This window comes from Sinohyriopsis cumingii, chromosome 5 (genome assembly GCF_028554795.1).
Source record: "Sinohyriopsis cumingii isolate HCF-2022 chromosome 5, ASM2855479v2, whole genome shotgun sequence".
Classification (NCBI taxonomy): domain Eukaryota; kingdom Metazoa; phylum Mollusca; class Bivalvia; order Unionida; family Unionidae; genus Sinohyriopsis; species Sinohyriopsis cumingii.
The window spans coordinates 133,651,697-133,678,298 of record NC_142965.1 but is presented as its reverse complement, the minus strand read 5'-3'; the positions used below and the strand labels follow the sequence as shown (position 1 = coordinate 133,678,298).

The 26,602-nt window shown below is 34.4% G+C and overlaps 1 protein-coding gene across 3 annotated transcripts in view; it reads right to left on the bottom strand.

Annotated features, from left to right (window-relative positions):
- Nucleotides 1-19,447, bottom strand: part of LOC149800271 (uncharacterized) — a 171,543-nt gene extending 152,096 nt beyond the window's left edge. For 2 of the 3 annotated variants that reach the window (XM_089959840.1, XM_089959843.1), the window contains exons 1-6: nucleotides 19,356-19,447; nucleotides 13,043-13,241; nucleotides 9,297-9,390; nucleotides 7,014-7,137; nucleotides 4,740-4,787; nucleotides 2,072-2,123 (exon numbers count right to left, since the gene is read on the bottom strand). In XM_089959840.1, the coding sequence (XP_089815966.1) occupies nucleotides 2,072-2,123; nucleotides 4,740-4,787; nucleotides 7,014-7,137; nucleotides 9,297-9,390; nucleotides 13,043-13,233 (509 nt within the window). In that variant the 5' untranslated portion in view covers nucleotides 13,234-13,241; nucleotides 19,356-19,447. The remainder of the gene's footprint in view (nucleotides 1-2,071; nucleotides 2,124-4,739; nucleotides 4,788-7,013; nucleotides 7,138-9,296; nucleotides 9,391-13,042; nucleotides 13,242-19,355) is intronic. The other variant, XM_089959841.1, reaches the window with a different exon arrangement.
- Between the last annotated feature and the right edge of the window lie 7,155 nt (nucleotides 19,448-26,602).

Here is a 26,602-nt window from a genome sequence, read left to right as displayed (position 1 = left end):
ACTTTCAGTAATCCTAGAAAGAAAAAAAAAGAGATTTTTTGACCGCCTCATATATTCTTATAACATGTAGTATGTACTCAGGGCAGTTTATACACCTAAACATCATTATATGTGTAATTAAAAGGTCAGAGATAAGCAGGCACCATTTTACATAATAGTACTTAACTGACTGACTACAATGATGTCATGTTAAGTCCTTTCAACACTACTGTGGGGGAAGCCAATTAAGATAATCTGCAAAGGTAAAGTGGAACAACCAAATTCATTTGATGTTAGGTAACTCAAAGAGTTCTGACAATGACAGCATTATGGTTGAAAAGGACAAACTCAGTTCTGACCAGGATTCATGCAGGCAATCCCAGAAAGGAAGCTTCAATAACAGTACTATCTGATCTTTAATGAGTTGAAAAATGAGCTGAAATTACCTTTCCTTTACCTTCAAATCCCTACAGAACTAATGACAGCTACAATGTCTGCATCTAATTAAGAGTAGTTTCTACTGTGGACATGATTTTAAAGACATAAACTGTATGTTTTTTTTTATTATTCAATGTTAGCATGGCTGTGATTATGTGTCAGCGTGTGTATGTGTATGGTGATGATATTTAACAATGCTAAGTGTATCAACTATTTTTTGTTTGTAAGCTTATTAAATGCTTCAAATAAACAGATATCTTATTTCCTTTTATTTAAATTTAAATTTCCAGTCATTTTCTATAGGTTCATATGAAAATATAGCTTGTTTTCAATTGGACTTCACTTTTCAGGGCACTGACCCCTCACTTTTCAGGGCCACATGCACTGACCCCTCTTGGGAACTTTTTGAGAATCAGAACACAGACACACCCCAGGTGTCTGGGAGTATGGCAGGTATAAGTATTCATAGCATGACCATGACATTTTCATTAAAAAAATGTCAACAAATTCTTCCAAATGTGAGAAAAAGAAAAACGTTGGTATGTATTTGCCTCCCTTTTTTTCCCTATTTGGTACATGCAGCTCTTTTACATGCTAGACCCTTCTTTATTGCGGTTTATCAATAAAAGGTAACTAACTGCTTGGCCAAACAAACATTCCGACAAATTGCAACCCAATCTGACCACTTAGATATTCCAACAAACTGCTACCCAATCTAATCACGTAGATATTCCAATGAACTGCTACCCAATCCAAACACTTAGACAGATATTCCAAGGAACTGAAACATTTCTTACTGAGTTTGTCTGCATCCACTAGTGATTCTTTGCTGTTAACATCCACTTTGTCCTTAATATGAATTGACTGCCTGCACTTCAAGACATAAACTCACTTGGTTATCTAATTTTGATTTCAACAAAACTACTTCATTCTCTCTCTCTCTCTCTCACACACTCTCTCTCTCTCTCAACCGCTCTGGTGGCCTAGTGGTTAGAGTGTCCACCTCGGATGCGGGAGGTCATGGGTTCAATCCCCAGCCAAGTCATACCAAAGACTTACAAAAATGGTACTAACAGCTTCCTTGCTTGGCACTCAGCATTAAGAGGTTAGTGTTAGGACTGGTTGGCCTGGTGTCAGGATAATGTGAATGGGTGGGACATCATGCTACATGTCTGCGGCATGATGCCCCAGTGCTAGACATCACTAATAAACTGCCATATTGCAGACATTGTAGCGATATGACTGAAAAACTGTTAAAGCTACGTTAAAAATCCAAATCACATCACAACACAATCTCTCTCTCTGTGCTGTCAAATCAACTTACATCACTTTTACCTGTATATCAAGACCACTTTTGTGAGAAATCTTGAGTGTCATTATACACATGTTTAACTGTAATAACATATTTCTATAACTTATAAGTGTAAATGACAATGTAGAAAAACTTCAATATATGACAAAGGAGCTAATTAAGGATACATCAATGCATTATAAAATCTGACAAGTATACCTACTGGAGTCTAAATCTTCTAAGACATGACCTTGATCATTGAAAAAGTGCAGATTTGAATTTGATTTGGCTGCATGTATCTTCAATCCGATGTGACCAAAAATTCCCATATCAATCAATACTAAATTTAATTGAATGAATTACCTTTCTTTGACTGGCAAAACACCTAGAGCAGTTACTCGTGGCTTTTTCAATTCTGAAATATACAAAATCTTCAAATCATTAAATCTTTTTTCCATATTTACAATTATATGAATTCCATAAATAAACAGTTTTACTTTGTGGAATATAATATCCAGGTTCATCCAAAATATGCAGGGATTGTAACACTAATGACAGCTGAGATTGGAAAATCCTTTTTAAATTTCCCTTCCTATAACAGGAAGTCATGAGATGATAATTGTATTATTTTAACAAATTCAAGAAAATGGTGTTTGCTATCAGCTGGGTAAACTTTTCAAAGTTTTTTTATTTGTGTCTTTTTTAAGAAAAATATTTGAAATAGTTAAAGACAGAGCCATTAGACTGTAATTCATCAAGTGCACACAGTACACATCTTACATAAATATGCTATTATTAAGAAAATGTAGATATCTATATAATTATTATTCAGTTTTTAATCAAATCAGTTTTTGGTATACATTTTTATACACACTGATAACCAACAACATTGCAGACAATAATTTCATACAGGTAAGTGTCTCAGTTTTTGGCATCATTTGAAAACCAATGGTAACTACAACTATATACTTAACACAACCCTAGTGACTGGTATTGATATTTGAAAACCACTGGTAACTACAACTATATACTTAACACAACCCACATGGCTGATATGGAAAACTTTAGAAATCTTTAAAAATTCAATCCAGTTATAGGACAAAGCAATCCCCATCCATAACAACATGCCTGGATCAAAAATCTGACACCCTGTCACCATATTAATTACATTAAACACTGTTACTTCAATCTGTATTAGCAATTAGTTGATTAGGCAGACATTAATTAATTGCATGTTTCATAATGAGAACATAAATTTGGGATCAAATAAAGTAAATAAATATGTGTAATAACCATTAAATAACTAGCTAACCGTCTAACTATAATTGACTGTACATCCTAAATTCTTCTATATTTAGCACAACACATACTTACCTAAGCAGAACATTTTTAACACTTAAAATCATGTATACATATCTATGTAATAGATGAATTTGCTACTGTACATGATTTTGGCGTTACAACAAGAAAAGCTTTATTTGTACCCTCTCTCCTTTCACACACTTATTAATTAATTATTCCTTCCTAGCAAAAGCAAACTACATGTACTATATATATTTCATCTTTATATTTTGCCCTTTGTACCAGCATGGTTAAAATATTACCTTCACAAGAATGTTAAAGACATGTAACATATCCCTTGGTACCAAAATCCATTACAATGTAATACCAGATCAATTTTGGTTGATGTTTCTTTGGAAATTTCACAACTGAGGTGAATATGTAGACTCTGGGGACTTCACCATTGAGGTAAATATATGTTAACTTTGGGGCCTTCACTACTGAAGTGACTATGTTTATTTGGGGACTTCACAGATGAGATGAATATATGTTTATTTTGGGGATTTTGCAATGGAGGTGAATGTATGTTTACTTTGGGGACTTTAAAAACTGAGGTAAATATGTTTACTCTGGAGACTTCACAATTGAGGTGAATGTATGTTTACTTGGGGACTTCACAACTGAGGTGAATGTATGTTTAATTTGGGGACTTCACAAAATAGAAACAAATCACACAGATCTAGATATAAAGCATCATATTAATGCATTGAAGGAAAACAAAGCAACTCAAAGATGTAAAGAAAATTTTAACATTTAAATTATGCAAAATAATTTAATTTTAAGTATTAAGTCTGAAATTGCAATTGTACATCTCCCGACATAAGCACAGAATATCTTTTATGGTGGCAACTTTGATCAATATAAACTATGTTATCAGTCTGAAATAATAATACCCAATCAATGTGAGAGCACTCACTTAAAAACAGCTATATATTTCAATGCAGCCTGAATTAGTCTTGGTCACTAGGCCATTTAATACATTTTAAAAGGCACGATTAACACCCTGATGATTAAGTATCAGTCTAGTTTGGAAGTTCCAAACCAAGGAGTGAAATATCCAATTTATTCAATTCACAACTAGAGCTCTGAAATCACTTTAGTAAAGAAAATTGTGCCTGAATTCAATATACTTCGGATTCATATACTGTGGTAAAAATTTTCTGACTTTATTTAAATAAAAATAATCTCAGTGGTATTTATATAGCTATACCTCTAATGGTGGGTAGGAGTGTATAATCTTCTTCCAAAGAATCATAAATCCTCACTTATAAGTTGAGTCTAACAGTAAACTGCACACATGCAGATCTACCATTGCATAATGCACCTGCAGATCTTGGTCTATGCAGTTTGTTAAGAGTAATCAGTACAATAAAAAAACAAAACAAAGACCCTGATCTGCCAGCACTTTATGTGACAGCAGATCAGGTTCTATGCTATTTATTTTTGGACTACACTTGTAAGCAAGTATCTATTGTTAAGATATGTTGATAACTGTAGCAAGTTTTTCAAAATCTCCCATGAGATTTGAAGTCTTTTAAATGGATCATATTTTGAAAACTCACTAACATTTCATTGTAATGGATCATGGAAGAAGTTACCATATTAAAATCATGACACAGGTCTGCTCTGTTCCCTATTAATGACGAAGCTTATCAAAGCCTTAAGCCGCTACACATCTGTCATCTCTTACCCTCTGTGTACCGTGAATACCACATAGAGCGCCATGTTTTGGCTGATTCTGGAGAACAAAGGCCATATGAAATACTGACACGAAGATTGAAAACAAAGGCCATATGAAATACATGTACTGAGACAGGAAGATTGAGAACAAAGGCCATATGAAATACTGAGACAGGAAGATTGAGAACAAAGACATTGAGATACAGAGATTAAAATATCGAGAAAAAACTCCCTATATGATACAGAATATGGAAAGATTAAAGTCATCAAGTGAGATAGATGTCTACATTGGAGTTAAACTGAAAATATGGACCCATTTCAATATCTTTCTAGGCAATGGAAAATTGATGTCCCTTAATGTCTTTCCATTGTTATATTTAAAGAATCATAATGAGATTACCATGTACAGAAAAGGATTAACAGCAAATATAACCACTAATATAAGTCTTCCCATATTGGTACAGCATGTATTAACGATTCCATTAAAATTCAGTAATAAATCTCCATCAAAATGGATTTTATTACATTGCAATACAATATCTCCATCAAAATGGATTTTATTAAATTTCAATACAATATCTCCATCAAAATGGATTTTACTAAATTTCAATACAATATCTCCAAGAAAATGGATTTTATTAAATTTCAATACAATATCTCCATCAAAATGGATTTTATTAAATTTCAATACAATATCTCCATCAAAATGGATTTTATTAAATTTCAATACAATATTGCCACCAAAATGGATTTTATTAAATTTTAATACAATATCTCCAAAATCTACTTTTAAAGCATAGTATCAAAAAAAAAAATGGAATTTCTTCATCCCTAGACCTTCAAGACTTTTAAAATTTAAACTGTGATCAGCAAACTCTTTGTGTAAAAACTTTTTAATTTGTGACTTTTAAACTTAAATGCATAAATCAAACTGTTGCAGTTTTTGAAGTTTCAATTTCACGACTAAGGATATGATGGGATCTTTTTAAATGTCACAAGTATTTACATGATTTTCAGAATACTGACCTTACATCTAGCAACAATCTTAATGAACCCTCAATCCCTGTTTTCAACTCAATGAAAACATTCTATATATACAATCTGCCATAAAAATATGTACCACTTTGCCAAAATTACATTAGAAGTGCTGCCACTGGAAAGCGGAAACTCTACACTGTATGAGGTTATCTTTTTTCTATTCTCTTTAAATATTTTTCTTCAGACAAGCATGAGTGTAATTAGCTGAAAGACAATGAGAAAAAAAATACAAAATATGAATGCAGGGGCAAAATGATGTTTAGGAAGGACAGCTTTGTTTCTTAAACTTTCAGTTTCAAACTGTCAAAAGAAACAAAATACATGCAGACCACTCCCTTATTTTTGCATGCCCTAATAACTTGTAAACCTGCTTATACCATGAAGGCAGGTGTGGATCCCAATTATTTTCTTAGAGAAAAGGCAAAAGATAGGTTACTGATTGCATAAGATATTAAAACAAAATCATAATTAAAATTACTGTATATATTCGATACAAGTCAAATCCAACTGCAAACTGCATAGACCCAAATCTGTCATCATATAATAATTCTGGCAGATCTGGATCTATACAGTTTGCTAGGACTAACCAGTAGAACAAAAAGACCTTGATCTGCCATAGCATTATGTGATGGCATATCAGGGTCAATGTTGTTTGTAGTTGGATCCAACATATAAGCAAGCATTTAAAGTAGTAATTGAAAGTATGATATATTGTTCATTTTATTGAAAAGAAAGGAGTCTAGTGCATGGACATTTTCAATGGATACACCTTTCCCTCAATAACTTGCAAACAATGTGGTCGATAAACAAAGACCTCAGTTTAAGTGGGGTGTGTGTGAGTTACCAAGGGACCTCAATTTATTGACGTTAACCAACTTATTCTGCTCCAGTATCGTAAATATTGTAATCCATTAGACGACTATCTGTACAGGACAGTGAAGAACCCATGTCTCAACATAAATCGATAACACCCACCCTAACATCACCTTTTCCCGCAACCAAAATCTAAGATTCCCTCACTATCTTGTACCCTTGCCTGTTCTGTAGTTGATGCATATGAACTGTGTCACTTATGGGCTACTGAGAGAGAGGTCGCTGTAGATTGTACAATCATTATCATTGAAATTGCTTTATTAAATGCAAATATTGTCTGCATCTGAGTTTCACTAAAACGTGTTGCAATGTCACTGGTCTGATGCAAAACTGCAGTGCAAAATGTCACCAAACTAATAGATTATTCACATACCAGAAGTTAAATGGGTGTCCTCCTTGATGAATGGATACTTGCGAGTTTTTCCAAGCCCCTCTGCTGGATCTTTATCCAGTGGATTGTAGGGTGGAATATCTGGGACCAGCAAGAAAGAAGGCTCCTGAAATGTATTGTGGTAGGTTATATCTGTCAATAAACTGGTTGCAACATAAGGAATAAAACCTTAAATTAGGGATTTTTTTTAGGAATACATAAAAAAAATATTGTCACTCAATGCTTTCAAATTTTCTACTTTTTAAATATTCAAACCTATACTAACAACTTGCACTGTATATTAGCCATTGTATCAGGGAGAGATCACAGTACAATACAAAGTCTTTTTAGCCATTGTATCGGGGTGAGATCACAATACAAGAGAAAGTCTTATTAGCCACTGTATCTGGGTGAGATCACAGTACAAGACAAAGTCTTCTAAGCCATTGTATATGGGTGAGATCAAAGTATATGACAAAGTCTTCTAAGCCATTGTATATGGGTGAGATCAAAGTATATGACAAAGTCTTCTAAGCCATTGTATATGGGTGAGATCAAAGTATATGACAAAGTCTTCTAAGCCATTGTATATGGGTGAGATCAAAGTGTATGACAAAGTCTTCTAAGCCATTGTATATGGGTGAGATCAAAGTGTATGACAAAGTCTTCTAAGCCATTGTATATGGGTGAGATCAAAGTGTATGACAAAGTCTTCTAAGCCATTGTATATGGGTGAGATCAAAGTGTATGACAAAGTCTTCTAAGCCATTGTATATGGGTGAGATCAAAGTATATGACAAAGTCTTCTAAGCCATTGTATATGGGTGAGATCAAAGTGTATGACAAAGTCTTCTAAGCCATTGTATATGGGTGAGATCAAAGTATATGACAAAGTCTTATGACTGAAAAGGAATTAATAAATTCTAGCATATTCATGAATGCAATGTGCTTTCTGATTTGTTTAATAAACAAACAAATATGGCAGCAAAAAATGCCCTCTTGTCTTGTCTCAAGACCTCTCCTCTTTTGAAAAAAGTTCCAATGAATACTGAAATAAAGCAAAGCACAAACTTATGAAGTGCCCCTTTAAAATATGGCACCTCATTATAGTCTTCCTTTACAATATGGAAACTCTGTATAAAGTGTTCCTTTACAATATGGCAACTCTGTATAAAGTGTTCCTTTACATTATGGCAACTCAGTATAACAAGTTCCTTTAGATTATGGCACCTAAGTATAAAGTTCTCCTTTACAGTATGGCACCTGTGTATAAAGTAGTCCATTTTTTTACAACAAATATAGTTGTGGTTCCCATTTAATTATTTAACAGAAATACATAAAACATATCTCAGATAAGAAACAAAGTACAGTGCAAGTCTATTGTAGGTACATGTACTGTCATTGGGACTGAGAAGCCATTATAATGTATATAACAGAGATGCTGCTGGTGGCCATGCAGCTGTTGGTGAAGTAATACTGTATATAACCATGAAATTTTTGCAGTGTCCTTAGATGATCGTCAATGTCCTTCTAAGGCATTGACTCTTATGAGTGACTGATATTGTCCTTTCAAGGCATCCACTCTACTGAGTGAGTGGCAATGTCCTTGTAAGGCATCAACTCTTATGAGTGTCTGATACTGTCCTTGTAAGGCATCCACTCTTATGAGTGACTGGTATTGTCCTTTCAAGGCATCCACTCTACTGAGTGAGTGGCAATGTCCTTCTAAGGCATACACTCTACTGAGTGACTGGTATTGTCCTTGTAAGGCATCCACTCTTATGAGTGACTGGTATTGTCCTTTCAAAGCATCCACTCTTCTGAGTGAGTGGTAATGTCCTTCTAAGGAATCCACTCTACTAAGTGACTCTTATTATCCTTTCAAGGTATCCACTCTAATGAGTGAGTGGCAATGTCCTTCTAAGGCATCCACTCTACTGAGTGACTGGTATTGTCCTTTAAAGGCATCCACACTACTTTATACTTTGTATATACTTTGTAATTAAAAAGTGTTGCTGTCCTTTTCTAGTGCTACATTATGATTCTTAAGGTCACACTGGTGACCAGTTGACAATATACAGTTAGCAATTCTAACATTTTAGTCACAAATGTGGTTATTTTAGTTGCAACACAGACTACTGCTAATGGACAAACATAAAGACATATGGATACATGTGACAGATGATAATACCATATATCTGCAGGTGTAATTATAAACAGGAACAAATTCATGACACTCTGACACTGCAAGCATTAGCACAATAATTGTTATGTGGTTCATGATACCTTAAGTTCTTTTGTCAAAAGATCTTCATGAAACAATGGCTTCCGCTTCCTCTCTGGTACAATCTTTTGTGGTTTAAATTCTGGTTTCAACATCCTAAAGAAGAAAGGCCAAATGTACTAGAATGATTTTACATCATACACAGTAGCAACATAGCATGATGACCATTCCATGCATACCAAGTAAGTACAAAGTTACTCATAAAAAAACAACAAATGTAAAAGAAAAGTTTTATTGAAAACTATGCATTGCCAGCAAACACAGCTATAATGTGATAACAAATGTTGAGTGTATAATGGATAGAATCATAAAAATAAGAAGTCACAATGGGGTAGATAAATTTTAAAATCTATTGTTGTACCTGGGCAAAAAAGCATTGAAAATCTGTTTGCCCAGCCAATTAAATTACTGTAGTTACCATCAATATTTCTGTAATAAACATTTTCCACAAATTTTGTCACATATATGCCATAGTTACACACAATGTGCTTTTAATTCACCATCAGTACTGCTAATGGAAAGTATTACACAAGTTTACACATATAATTAATCTATCTGACAAACAGTCGAACATAAAACAATTTCCTTTGCTGATGGTGTCTTGTTGTCCATCAACTTTCTAGTTGGCCACACATGACATTAAATTGTCAATATTATATGTTTATCCGAGATTATATCATTACACATTACCTTACTGTTAATCCAACACTATTAATCAAGTACCTAAATTGTAATTATCAAGTGCTATAACCCAATTAAAAATGAGGAGACAAAAACCCACAAAGGGAACATCTATGTTTATGAGACAATATATATACCAGACTGTATCAGAATATAATGGATGGTTACTAAACAATGCTGCTTACAAGATACTGATGTTGGAAAGATTTTTTTAAATAAATTTAATTGAAAAAGGGAAATAACTCTGTCAACATTAAGCCTGAAAAGTCAAACCTTTCAAAGACACATGAACAAATCACAGGCAATTTGTTTACCACACAGAGTTCTGTGTAAAAGTTACAGTCATTTCATGGTTACAATAAATATGAACATATGGACTGACAGATGGACAAAGAAAAGGTGACCATGATAGGGTTCCAACATCTTGAGACAGGGTCTTTATCAATATTACTTATTTGGTAGTATTGGCCCATGCCCATAATAAAATAATACATGTACACATCAAGACAAAATCCATCAAATGAAGCACACATATACATATTTATTAAATCTATATTTTCTTTTCAAAAGAGTAAATAATGAATTAATGTACCTGAGCTAGAAGATATAAGCAACTGAATAATTTAGGGAGTGATTCTTAAGACAAGTGTGCCATTAGAAGTAAAGAACATAATGTTTACCATTGATGCCAGTTGGTAAAATCTTATTGTGACAGGGGCACCACATGTCATAGGAAACAAACTGCACTGCTCAACAGGGGCTCAAACACAGGATGAGTGCCCTACAAATTAACTATCCAATCAAATTTCATTAGCAGTTACTGTCACGCATTAGGTCTATGCTATAATTCATTTTTCCATCTATTTTCTACTCTTTAACGAAGCTACTGATAAAAAAGCACATGCCTAAGGCCTACATCGGGATATCAAAGGACCTAAATGTAAATAATGATATAGTCATGAGGTATGTTTTTATTTACATAAAAACCACACTACGGTGGTCCCCTCTTATAAGGCCACCCTTTCTGCACTCAGAAAGAAGCTTTATAAGAATGATAGTCATTCCAGAAGGGGACTATAGTAGTCATTCCAGAGGGGGACTATAGTAATCATTCCAGAGGGGGACTATAGTAGTCATTCCAGACTATTTGTGAGAAGCATAAGGATGTGTATCAAATAAGAAAGCTACATGTAACTTGAAAACTTTGAATATCTTCATTTAAAAGTAACAATTTGTCCCATCTCAAGAATAGACTTATTTCAAGTTTAACATACGTTAACAGTTCTTAATTCCTAAGCATGAAATATTTATTAAGTTTTGTTTGTATCATGCTGTCCAAAACTTTCCTTTGTCTTTTTAAGAATGTCCAGTGTTTTCAAAATAAAATCCACAAGTTCAGCATTATTTGTCTTAAGACCATACCCAACTAGTTCTGCAGAATTAGCCCATAAAGTTTTTAAAGTTATACACTGTTTCACCAATATCTGGTCATTGCAGGTACCGTTACTGTCTTCCAGAGTCAATTTCAGACCACTCTGGTAGTCTAGTGGTTAGAGCATCTGCCTCAGATGCAGGAGGTCAAAGGTTCAAACCCCAGCCAAGTCATACTGAAGCCATATAAAAATGGTACTGGCAGCTGATGAACTTGGCACTCACCATTAAGAGATTAGTGTTATGACTGATCAGTCTAGTGTCAGGATAACGTGACTGGATGGGACATCATGCTACATGTCTGTGGCATGATGCCCCAGTGATGGACATCACTATAAAATGCCACACTGCAGATATCATAGTGATATGACTGATTTTTTAAAAAAAACTACATTAAAAATCCAAATCTCACACACACACACACACACACACACAAAATCAACTTCCTCGTCCAAATCAGTTTGGCTTGAATGCTTAGCATCATCCAGCAAATGATGACTCCCCATCAATTCTGTTTTCTGTGTTTAAGTCAATGGCCATTCCACATGGTAAACAGGCCAAAAGATCCTCTTCAAGAAATTCTTCAACCTCTTCTTGTGTTACTTTGGGGTCTTCCTGGAAAAATCCACATTTTTGAAAGCAGTTTTTGACTTAGGGTTACCACATCCCATGATGAACCATTGAACATCATCAATTAGAGCCACATCTTTTGCTATCTTTGATGCTATTGATACATCTTCCATCAAAAAATAGTACATCCTGAAGCAGCTTCTTTCTATATTACACTTTAACTGTTTGGAGATCACTGGATCCAATTGTTGAGTTTTGAGGTTGTATTGGGTGGAAAATGTTTCATCTTCACATCAGATAATTCCATTTTTGGGTGTGCAAAATAGTATCTAGAAAAGCAGGATCTTTCTGTTTGTTACTTTCATTTCATGATTCAACTTCTTTAGCCAAGATTCAAATATATGTCATGTCATCGATTCTGTTGGCCCCCATTAAGTCTAAAATTTTAATTATTGTACCACTTAAAACGTTTTGGCTTCTTGTAATTTGCCAATCACCAATGGTCATGGTTTTTCATCAGAACAGCTTGCACAGATCATAACTATGATTCAATATTTTGCTTTTTTCCTACCTGTACATGTGTTCCCACTTTTCACCCGAAACCTAGAGGGTAGCATTCTGAAAAACTGACTAGTCTCATCACAATTAAATACAGTTTTGTATTCCTTACATATGTGAGTACTTTGTACACAAACTTGTTGGTGTTGGAGTCAAGCAAAATGGTCATGATGAGGCTGAGGCTGCGGGGGGGGGGGCTGCATAAGAGGTTTGACCATTCCATACGTAGGTTTATTTTTATCTCTTCAAAATATTTTATTACATTTTGCTGTTTAGTTAGTTTATTCCTTCGAGAAACTTAAAAATAATCATCACTATCAAAAGTTTAATTTTTCTTATTAAAAGTGCAATCTAAATTATTGAATCCTTTTTCTGCAAAACACTAAAGCTGGATTCTACAAAAGTATTATTCTAACCTTAACCTATAGATGAAATTTAATGAAGTGAAAAATTTAAATTTGTCAATTTATTTTTGTACTGATTTAATTTTTCTTGACCTGTTACTAACCTTGCTGTTCTCACTTCATTACTGATTGGAGCTGCATAAATCTGCTCCTTTCTATCTGCAATTTCTGAAACGGTCTTTCTTGCAAGATCATCCAGTTCCTGTCTGAGCATAAGCTCCACTGATCGATTTGTCCCATGTCGGAAAGTCCGTCTCTCATCCCTGAAGCTGGGATAAATTTCTCTCCTGGCCATTTTCACCTCTGCAAATCACAGATAAACAAATTGTACATGGACATGTGCTTCTCTTTTCATCTAACGAATTGTAACATAGGCAGTATTCCATGACTATAAGCATTCTCTCTTCATCTAAAGAATTGTAACATAGGCAGTATTCCATGACAATAAGCATTCTCTCTTCATCTAATGAATTGTAACATAGGCAGTATTCCATGACAATAAGCATTCTCTCTTCATCTAACGAATTGTAACATAGGCAGTATTCCATGACTATAAGCATTCTCTCTTCATCTAACGAATTGTAACATAGGCAGTATTCCATGACTATAAGCATTCTCTCTTCATCTAACGAATTGTAACATAGGCAGTATTCCATGACAATAAGCATTCTCTCTTCATCTAATGAATTGTAACATAGGCAGTATTCCATGACTATAAGCATTCTCTCTTCATCTAATGAATTGTAACACAGGCAGTATTCCATGACAATAAGCATTCTCTCTTAATCTAATAAATTGTAACATAGGCAGTATTCCATGACTATAAGCATTCTCTCTTCATCTATTGAATTGTAACATAGGCAGCACTGCATGATTATAAGCATTCTCTCTTCATCTAATGAATTCTAACATGGGCAGTATTCCATGACAATAAGCATTCTCTCTTCATCTAATGAATTGTAACACAGGCATTATTCCATGACTATAAGCATTCTCTCATCATCTAATGAACTTTAACATAGGCAGTATTCCATGACTATACGCATTCTCTCATCATCTAATGAACTGTAACATAGGCAGCACTCCATGATTATATTCTCTCTTCATCTAATGAATTGTAATATAGGCAGTATTCCATGACTATAAGCATTCTCTCTTAATCTAATGAATTGTAACATAGGCAGTATTCCATGACTATAAGCATTCTCTCTTCATCTAATGAATTGTAACATAGGCAGCACTCCATGATTATATTCTCTCTTCATCTAATGAATTGTAACATAGGCAGCACTCCATGATTATAAGCATTCTCTCTTCATCTAATGAACTGTAACATAGGCAGTATTCCATGACAATAAGCATTATTTCTTCATCTAATGAATTGTAACATAGGCAGTATTCCATGATTATAAGCATTATTTCTTCATCTAATGAATTGTAACATAGGCAGCACTCCATGATTATAAGCATTCTCTCTTCATCTAATGAATTGTAACATAGGCAGTATTCCATGACAATAAGCATTATTTCTTCATCTAATGAATTGTAACATAGGCAGTATTCCATGATTATAAGCATTATTTCTTCATTTAATGAATTGTAATATAGGCAGTATTCCATGATTATAAGCATTATTTCTTCATCTAATGAATTGTAACATAGGCAGTATTCCATGACAATAAGCATTCTCTCTTCATCTAATGAATTGTAATATAGGCAGTATTCCATGACAATAAGCATTATCTCTTCATCTAATGAACTGTAACATATGCAGTATTCCATGATTATAAGCATTATTTCTTCATCTAATGAATTGTAACATAGGCAGTATTCCATGACAATAAGCATTATCTCTTCACCTAATGAACTGTAACATATGCAGTATTCCATGATTATAAGCATTATTTCTTCATCTAATGAATTGTAACATAGGCAGTATTCCATGACTACAAGCATTCTCTCTTCATCTAATGAACTGTAACATAGGCAGCACTCCATGATTATATTCTCTCTTCATCTAATGAATTGTAACAAAGGCAGCACTCCATGATTATAAGCATTCTCTCTTCATCTAATGAATTGTAACATAGGCAGTATTCCATGATTATAAGCATTATTTCTTCAGCTAATGAATTGTAACATAGGCAGTATTCCATGACAATAAGCATTCTCTCTTCATCTAATGAATTGTAATATAGGCAGTATTCCATGACAATAAGCATTATCTCTTCATCTAATGAACTGTAACATATGCAGTATTCCATGATTATAAGCATTATTTCTTCATCTAATGAATTGTAACATAGGCAGTATTCCATGACTATAAGCATTCTCTCTTCATCTAATGAATTGTAACATAGGCAGCACTCCATGATTATATTCTCTCTTCATCTAATGAATTGTAACAAAGGCAGCACTCCATGATTATAAGCATTCTCTATTCATCTAATGAATTGTAACATAGGCAGTATTCCATGACAATAAGCATTATTTCTTCATCTAATGAATTGCAACATAGGCAGTATTCCATGGTCATAAGCATTATTTCTTCATCTAATGAATTGTAATATAGACAGTATTCCATGATTATAAGCATTATTTCTTCATCTAATGAATTGTAACATAGGCAGTATTCCATGATTATAAGCATTATTTCTTCATCTAATGAATTGTAACATAGGCAGTATTCCATGATTATAAGCATTCTCTCTTCATCTAATGAATTGTAATATAGGCAGTATTCCATGACAATAAGCATTATCTCTTCATCTAATGAACTGTAACATAGGCAGTATTCCATGATTATAAGCATTATTTCTTCATCTAATGAATTGTAACATAGGCAGTATTCAATGACTATAAGCAGGATCATTTCTAAAACTGAAAAGTTTTAGTTAAAACTTCCCCATTCCATCTGTGAAAAGGGGGAACATTTTCTGCCTACAGCAGGATTTAAGGAAGAATTAACATCAGGACTTTTGAAAATATCACCCTTAACTTTCAGAAATTCTAATTTTGTTTCAGTGCTGTTTTTTTATAGAAATCAGTGGAAATCACAAAATCACATGTCCCATAATAGATCCTGTATAAAGCCCTTTATTATAAAAGTTTCTGTTATAAGGTCCGTCATCAAAGCACATTTTCTGTCATACTGCAGCTTTGATTATGTATCTGGAAGTAGTCAGTAGAACAAATGACAAAGACTCTGATCTACCTGAGCAGTTTATTATGCTTAAAGCAGAACATATTCTATGCTGTTGCAGTTGGGTCCAAGTCATATGGAAAATGGATTGATGCTGATACAATGGGAGTTAAGTACCATGCATGAAGATTCACAATAACAATTTATTCAGGCAGATTAAGGCCTGTTACCCACTGGTTGTTAATCTAAGCTAACAACAAAGACACCATGTGGTGGAAGGGAACATTACTTCATTTTAATGCATCAATATACAAAGTTTCATCACTGCAGAGTAAAATAAAGTTTGATTATATTTAATTGACATAAAGGTTACCAATACAAACATCAGTTACAAGTGTGAAAATAAAGTAAACAGTGACATAGGCTTCATATGGCTGTGTTAGTCATATTGTGATCAAAATCCAAATTTTCACAATTGCAAATAATTAGTATAGAAATGAATGGCATCTGAGTCAATCAGACAAACTGTGTTTTGGGTAATCAATTTCAGAAAGGTTTTGATAGTTGTCATATAGTATTCATCTAGTTTATTGCTCCAAATAAAAGCTGACAAGTGAAAAGGTAAAATTAGCAATAGTTCTCCATTCTTTGGGCACACCAAATGCTACTGGCTGTTACAGCATTCCTTTAAAAAAAGCTTATTTAATTAACTAGTAAACAAACAGATCCTGCACTTCAATAAATAAAATATTTTCAAACAGGAATTTAAAGAGTGCAAAAAGCATAATAAAATAAGGCAAAATAAAATTATGACATATCTTATATTTCACCTGAATTCAAAATAATAATAATAATAATTATTATTATTTGTAATATTTTTACATTTAACCAGGGATTTTGAGTGAAAACTAGCCATCTACAATTCCAGAATTCATACAAGTTAATTTTGAAATACATTTGTCTAATTTTACCTTTAGCTGGCAATATATAGCCACTTTTGTACTGAGATGCTGTAAAATATTACTACATACATAATACTACATACATAATATATACTTTTGAAAGTTTTGTAAAGCATCAGTGTATTACACTTGAATCTTGATTAGTATCATCTTCCATTTGATACAAATCAGTCTAGAAAATACTTGCTTTTGCCGATTTGGCATCAAAGAAAGCACATGCTTGACACACTTATTCAATCTACATTGGTGAAAACAGTCTCTTTCCTTTTATGCCCAATCAGGCATCATCAGGAGTGGTGATCACATAGTTTTACAAAGGAACAATGGCACACTTTTGGATAAGTAACAAGTCAAAAGGTGATTTAAAACAACTTATCACAGAGTTCACAGATTATGCAGTTTGAAGGTGACAGCATAAAACAGAATTGTAATAATATAGGTTAGCTGGGGATTACAGAAAAAATATATAAAACGACTAGTGACTATCAATGTATTAAACATTTTGCTTATAGTCTAACCAAATGCAGCCAATAAAGGTACATGATGAACATAAAATAAACTATAAATACAACATGTGACATATATTCAACATTAATTGAAATAAGTCTACTTACTTCAATTCTTTTAAAAATGAATCCGCAATTTATTTATAATTTGTAAGATTTTCAACACAGCATTATAAATCTGTCACACAGTATCTTCAGCCTGGTCAAATGGCAGTCATCCAGAAATCACAATACCATGAATACATCCTGTTTTTAAATTTGGTATGTTCATGTTCATTGTTTATTTTAGTCTGTGTATTATGATAAAACCTTAATTGTTCTTTTATTCCTAATTATTCTATAGCTCCTATTTTCAGCAAAAGCATGTAAATTTCATTTTAATGTTATTGTTTTGTTACTTCTGGAATTTTGCACGAATTCATTGCAAAAAAATGGATGACACTAAACTGTAAAATACTGGGGTGATTTCTGGATGACTGCCATTTTATAGAGACAACCCTGTTTAAAACTAGGTCACAGTGACTTAGTTTGGGTATAATCAAGTTTTTCTCCTTGTGATTCATCCACATGCCAGATTTCTTGAGTCTAGGTCAATTGGAATCAAAAACATAGGATTAGATGCTACACCCATTGCAATCTTTATTGACAGGGTATATAAAGGCTCCTCTGTCCACATGGCTACGTCTTGGGCTTGGATAATGTGGGTATGCGATAAAGCTGCTAGTAGCCCGTGGGTAACTGGTTCTAACCAGAGTTTTCCCAGTTTCTTCCTCCAGTGACATTAACAAGTTTATGTACAGTGTCAAACATCATGATTCATAACTCACATATACAAATTATGTCATGCAGGCTGCAACACCAGCATGTGCAAAACTAGGCTTTCAAAGATACTTCAGTAGAGATACTGTTACCAATACATGTATCTCCTGGTCAGTTTGAGGTTCATGGTTTTCTATATACTGGACCTTGTGTGGGTTTTTTTCTTCTTCATATTGTTTAGAATTGTGGACCATGAGCTCCATATTTACATCAATAAAGAATGGTCTGATTTTCAACTACACACAACCATCTGTTTCTTTTGTGTTGGGACTGAATTAACTGAATTAACAAGAAAAGCTGGAAGACAAAGAGAGGGAGATAAGTGGGAAACTACATGAGCAGTACCTATTAACATTTGCACATACACTACAGTCTTGTCATCTGCTGTTTCCCAGTAAATACTGGACTTTACTATCACCTTTAAAAGTAATAAAGCACAAATTTAATTGTATGTTTTTTCAATATTCCATCACAAAACGTAATGTGTTATGAAAAACATATTTCTTCAAGTACATCTTGTGACTGAGATCTGAATAAATATTGGTATTTACTTATTGTTAAGTTTGTTTCTTTGTTTGTTTTTTAGTTGTTTGGTGTACAAGTCTACTATGCCACATTTCCATCTGTGATAGTTACTGGTTGGGAATGTCCCATCACCCATCCCACTCCCCGATGCTGCTGGTGTTGCAACCCTCTTGACGTCCTATCGTGACCAGTTAGTCGTCAGTCATGAACGGGCGTGTTGATGCCATGCGTAAGTACGTACTATTACTTTTTAATATCAATGATATAGTAATAAGGTAAATTGTTTTCCACTATAACGACTAAACATGTGGGCTGTTAAAGGAGAGTTATGGCAAGGGCAAGTGCCCCCTTTTCTCGACAGCTTGTATAATCAAACAAATGTGTCTTCAAGCTACCCAAGCTATTAATCAGCTTATATCCTTTTGGAAGTTATGCAGGATAATTCAAAACATTAAACGCTTACCCTGCAGCAACTTTTCACTGTTATGGCATTTGTTGTACAACCGATATTTCGCGCGTCGTCTGTGAGTCCGCCATATTGTTTATAAAGGTTGGTTGGCTACGAAGTCTCGTTCACACGAGAAGACCTAATATATTCACTTGTCATCATCCTTCTGCCGATCAAAAATTAATAATTTTTATTTATTATTTTAAGTTAAAGTTGTCCAATCCTCACTTATTTCAATGCGAACCAGTATTTAGAAAGGGGATATCTGGATCGTCAAACGAATGAAAACAATATTTCACTATAACTAAAGAATGCGAATCGAGAAACCTTAACGGTGGTCCCTGTTAAATGTGTATAAATGCTGGAGATATATAAACGGAGACTTTACTGAAAATTCAAAGATTTATTTACTCACTCACTAATCTTCCTGATTTGGAGTGAGGAGGCTTTTGTATGTGCTAAAACTCCTTCATATAATTAAATATCATCCATTTTAAACAAAACTGCACATGTAACCCTTAGACCAGCAAGTTGTTCTCCACCTTTTTTTATTTTTTGACTGGCGGCGGAGACCAACGTTATTCTGCACCACTCGTGCTGAGCCGTCCGCACTATGTGTCTTCGGAAGATCGGACCGCGCGCTATTAATTAGTACATTTATTTAGACTAACCTTTGTATCCAGACAGTAAGTATAATCCCTCTTCTAATGATCCACAGCGTTAAATCCTTTAGAACACACACGTTTTTAGTATAAATCCCTGCCAGAACAGAACGCCTGTGTATTCATCGGCTGTTTACCTCAGATTTGAATTACCCACGCATGCGTGTAAAGCAGCATCACCACATGGCAAGAGTAACGCGTGAGTCAGTCAGTCAGTCATACATACATACATACATACATGTTAATACTTAACATTACTTATAACATGATTAGCATGATGAACTTTATTAATAACATTTACAGTGGTATTTATGAATACAAAAATACATGCATAATACATATATACGTCTGTTATAATTGCAAAAAGATATCAAGAACGAAATCTAAGAAAGGGAAGAGCAAGAAAGACTATATAAGTGAAAAGGCTGTCGACCGAAAATTCGAGTATACAAAGACAATTCTCATCAGAGGGATGGAAGATAAAGTATGAAGAGATGCTGTCAGAGAAAATGATGGCCCATCAATGGTGTCTTTTTGGAAGCAAGACATGGTCAAATTCCACAACAATAACTACAGAAAATACTTTATCCTGGGGCACAATCTAATTACAAGTAAGCCATGTTATATTTGTTTCAGAGCATTAATGTCTTTATATGTCAGTTAGGTCAAGCTAACTCCATCTAACATCTATGAAGGAACAACCTACATTGAAGCCTTTTATTACTGTAATTATTCTATATTAGTTCATTCTCCCAGCGACTATAAAGAACAAAATGGTTATCCATGATAAAACACATACAAGAAAAATCCACTAAATGCTTGCTTGTTCATAAAGTAGTTTTAAAAAGTTCCTGCATTATACTTTTTTTGGTCCGTTTTTTGAGGCACTTCGTGTTTGATTTAAGGTTACTGTAATAAAAGTATTAAAAAAGCAAGTCAAAATAAATGATAAAAGTTATGACAAGTGCTTAATTGGATGTTACAAAAGTTCCGCAGTAAAGATTATATCGGTTCATTTATAAACAGTCACCTATATTTAATATAATTTTGGAACATCAAGGACGTGACAGCTGAATACCCATTAGGACTATATCAGAATCATCAGATGCATACATCAAATATTCTGAAGAAAATAGTTTTAATTTAGTGTGATCATTCTGCGGTAGTATATAACATCTTTATTTCATCTGTGGGTCAGTAACAGTAAATTTGTATAAGAATCAGTTAAACAATGAAAAAACAGTCCTGAGTAACAAAGCAAATTAAATTCTTGCAGACTTATCTGGGTGCGTATCAAAGAGAATGCAGCAAGACTTGATGTGGAACAGAACAGTTAATCGTCGAGGAGGTGCCGGAAACAATGATGAGGTTGACCTAGTCAATGACTTTTTGAACAAGGAGTTCAAAGGTAAATCATTTGATAACGGAATTAGTATTAATGGTTTCAAATTGGAAGAATTGTGTTTTATAAATATATGCAGTATTTTGTAATTCGTGGAAATACGACTTTAACATGATGTTCTTGATGTCTAATATATTATGTATTCATTAATTTGAAAACTACCACATAATGTTAATTTTGGAGGTTAAAATATGAATGCTACTTTTTATTATCTTTATAGAAAGCTTACGATCGGCCGGTCATCAGCTGAGTGACGCCACTTTGGACAGACATAGCAAGTTGGCTGGTGGGGTTGGCCATGTTCTAGACAAAATATATTCTACAACAGTCTCCGAATTGGAAAGTTTCCAGACAGGAAAATCAACATTTTCACGAAGAAAGGATATTGAAACTTTTGTCAGAGTACTGAAGGATGAGGAACTCTAAAGAGAAATCCCTGGAAGATATCACATAGCTTATCAGAATTTCCGCTCAGAAGCAAGAATAAAGAACACAGACATATACATCTCGCACATAAACAAATTGTCACGCAAATTTGACAAAAGCAACAAAATTATCGCTAACTCACACGTCAATTTATAATGTATGTATGTATGTATGTACGTATGTATGTATGTATAAAGTTCATCATACTAATCATGTTATAAGTAACGATTTGTTTCACGAGGGATTAAAATATGAAGGAGAAAGTTTATATTTGCAGTCAAAACAGGAGATGGGGAAGTGAGTCGGATGTACCTGGTCTGATACCAGCAGTGCGGGGGAATATTTCATATGAAAAGGATCGTTATTATTATTATTATTATTATTATTTCAGAACATGCAGTGCTGTTTTTAATGTTTGGTACTTGTTGATTGAAGAATAGGGAGACCAAGTATACTGAGGCAAAAAATCAGCAAAGACACATTTGATTGAAATGTATCATTCCTCCACAGATAAAGAGACATAGGACATAATTATTAAGGAATTTTGAAGACCCGTGGTCACAAGGGAAGAAGAAACTATTGTTTTTGATTAAAACATAACATTATCCATGTTATAAGTTATGGTGTAAAATTATAACATACGTATATATGTATGTATGCATGTATGTTTCTATTCATAAATACCACTGTAAATGTTATTAATAAAGTTCATCATACTAATCATGTTATAATTAATGTTAAGAATTAATATGTATGTATATATGTATGTATGTAGGTAGTTGGTCTCCGCCGCCAGTCAAAAAAAAAATAAAAATAAAATAAAAGGTGGAGAACAACTTGCTGGTCTAATGTAACCCCCAACAAGCGATGGCTCCACAGCCAAGATTAGAACCACGGGTACTTAAAAAAAAATTATAATGATTTTTAAACGAAAAACGTGTAGGCTTTTTTTACATAAAACTTTTTAATACAGAATTCACACACACACACACAACAATAACAATTAAAGACAATATACTAAACATACATTCCAGTAAATATCTACCAAACCCAAACATAAACACGAGTGGCATAGCACCGCGTACGAAATGAACCGCACTGTTAATGTGATATGAACTTTTATCTTCTTAATAGGAAATATTTACTTAGCTATTCGTCTTTGGACTAACTCCGGTCGTTAATTTGATGAAGAAAAATAGTTTATAGATCCATTCTCCGCAAGCATGTGTGAACTTCTTTGATAATTTTTTTTTTTTTTTTCGAGATTGTATTTATTGCGAAACTTTCGCTGAAACAGAAAATGGCACGCGTTCTGTCCGTCTTTTACGGTCGTTTTACCCATGCAACGATAGCAGACAAGTAAGTTCGGCGATAATAATGATGAGATGTTTGGTTTGTTAATATAAAGGATATTTTATATATTCTCACATGGTGCGATAAAATATTACGTTTTCAGCGCATAATACTATTAGGCATTGGCAAAACATTTGCTGTTTGCACAATGAAAAACGTATTCGAATTCAGTCCTTACCATCAATATCGAAAAGTAGATATACAATGCTGATTTTGCCTCAGTGACCTTGAGTTTTCACACACACACACTCACACTCACACACACTCGCGCGAGCTTATTCATACACTTCACATTGCTACATTATCGTAGCCTCGAGGTAGATGCTCCTATGCCTTACAAAGGAGCGAGTAAAGCTATTATCGAAGACAAACAAATGACTGTAGTTAAAAATTTTGGCCTAATTAGAGTTATGTTTTTCAGGAATGATAAAGTTATTAAGCCTATATCGAGTAAATTATATTGGTATGTTTACGCTAACCGTACTTTGCCCACCATGACTGATAACATGAGATTTTCTGGTCAATTCGTTTTCCAAATAAGATTTGTCAGTACTATATGGGGCCACTTTAGAGTCAAGGGAATTTAATGTTAAAAATGTGTATATCAAAATTGGCGTCAATGGGAATTTAACATTTTTTTAGGGTGAAATGTATTTGTAAGGACAAAGGGTTGATATGGACAAACATACAAATACACATCTAAACACACAAAAGAGGATAGAAATATTCTAAAGAATGACTCACAGAGAGAATAGAGACTCGAAAAAGAAAAGTTCATTGTTTGAGTTCAAAACATTTATTCAAATATATACATGGGCTCTTTGGCCTGTGCTTTGGTCTAAGCACTATCCATTTAATACATAAACATTTGGACATGAAACAAACCTATTTACCAGTTATTTAGTTCTTGGTTCTACTAAACTACTGTTTAAAATTAAAGTTCACTCCTTTCTAAAATCACTTCATATGCAACGTATGTACATTTAATGTTCATTTATAAGTAAACGCTAAAACAAAACAAGTAACAACCAATCAAATAGGACAAAGTTCATGTTTCTCTCTATATCCGTCGCACACGTTCTTAAAAATCTGGTCAGCTACCATCTGTGTACCAGCGTAGATGTTTCCTATCACTTACTCCAGTTCATTAGCAAATCTGCTGTTATATTCATCGTGCTAGGTACACTTATCGGTAAGCAGATCAAGTGCAGTCATCGTCTTCTTCCCATGGAGGTAAAACGTATGCCATATGAATGGTTACTTTGCCATCGGTGATGTCAAATTTTTCTCGCATTGTCTGCACGCCTTCTATAGCCCTCAAAAGTTTGGAAGAAGTTAGTTCTGCAGGTGTGCTAAACCCGAGACATAGAGGCGAGTTCAAACTGTCGTGATACATAGGTAGGCTCAAACGACCTCGATCTTTGACTTGGCAATGACATTTGAGTTCCTGTATCAGTGAGTCAAGTGGGTCTGTAATTAAACCTGCTGCTTCGTCGTCTGGAACGTCAGACACGAAGTCTTTAAATTTCACCGTGTAGGAGTAATTTTGTCGTCCTAAATTTTCTCGAGGTCGCTGTCTGAGTCATTTGGATGCTAAAATACTCCTTTAGGTCTATTGAATCCTTTCCCTTCTTTATCGCACTTTGCTGTGACGGTATGGTGGTGAAAGAGGTCAGTGATGTTTGTTCCTTCTCTATTTTCATCTGCATAGAGTGATTCATCTATCTCGTCGCTTATCCTCGCAATGAAGTGTCACTCTTTTTATATTGGGCAATATCAGCATGTCAATAAGGTAAAGTCTTGTGGTCTGAAAGTTGTACTGGTTGCACGTAGTTTGTCATGGCGTTAGTAAACAAGCAACTAAGATGTGGTATTGCATTGGTGATGTGATCGTGAGGCATAGCATCACACCCGAGTTTCTCGTTGGACTTGAGTCTTACGCTCGATACTTGCTGTTTGAAAGGATTCATTTTTCTCGATTGACGTTGGAAGTGACAATGAACTATCGGTCTTGGACGTTGTCCCTTTTTATGTGCTGACCAATATCGACGTGAAGTAGGGCAAAGTGAAGTGGTTGGGAAACCTCACTCGCTTCTGGTACACGATTCGATACAGTTTTTCCAAGGGTCGACAGACGATTTGGTGAGTGGATAAACGTACAATCTTGTTTGGATCGTAGGTGGTCACTTTAAAGTTTCCGTCCTCTCTAAACTGCAAGGCTTTTTTCAATACGCCAAAGTTCACCACTCGACTGTTGCGATAATTGAGAGTCAATCCTTTTACTTTACACTCGGTGTGCACGTCTCCTTGTGGGTCCCGGTATTCGTACCGTAATTTTTGGGACCTCCACTAGCAAAACTTAGAATCTTGTCGTCGGGGTTTTCGTCCGTCTAGGCTCCTAAACGGTTTCCTTCGAAGTCAGGGTGATCGATGTAGATGCAACTGTCCGTATCAAAGTACAGGACGCAATCACTTAACAGTTCTATACCTTCGTACAATTTTAAACGAGCATGGGCTGTCACCTAGGCTGCAATGATGACATTTCCAAATTCGTCGGCTTCTACAAAGTCAAGTTCTTCTTCGTAATTGACTAAGATCAAATCATCACGAACGACGTCTACGTGTTTCGTGTATTTGGTTTTGTCATGAATCATCTGGAAGTACCGGGAAGGTTCTGTCAAATACTTAGTCTTGGGGAAACACGGTCGTTGTGCCATTTTGCCCCACAAGCATTTTAACATCACTTTGGCAAACGATAGCAAACGATCGCCTGCCTTTGTTTTTCTCGATGTGGTCTAAAGTGATGACTTCCTGCTCCCAGTATTTCTCTTTGAATTTCATTTGGTCTTCGGGAGTATGGCGCCAGGAAGGATTTCCGCTAACTTCTTGTTTCAGTTTCAAAAAGGCATCCACGTAGTCTGCAAAAATGCATTTCTGAGTCTCGTCTTCTTTGTGGTATTTTTGTGTCTTGGGAAAGTGTTAAATTTCGTAACTTCTAACAGTTGGTATCCCAGGTCCAGAGCATTGAACAATTCCACGCTGACCCACCTTTCCGTCAAGGCGCGTTCTTCCTGGGTGTGGTGGCGCTCACCAGATAATATGTACTTTTGAGAGAGTGACGTATGTAAGGTGAAGTAGTTCGCATTTAAAACATGCACAGTGGAGAGAATGTTTGCATACCTCTATGCTACATTAATTTAATGTGGATGATATTTCTTTTGGATGTTGTACTTTTGGAAATTTTACATGATTTAAGCACACTGCTAACTAAAATGACTGCTCCCTTGTGTTAAAAAATCAGTCTGAATTAGTCTAAAGTACACTATACATAGCAGCTATTAAAATAGGGAAAATGAATTTTGCCAGACTAGACAGTACCAGCTTCTGAAAGTGCAATGAATGAATTACCAAATATATAA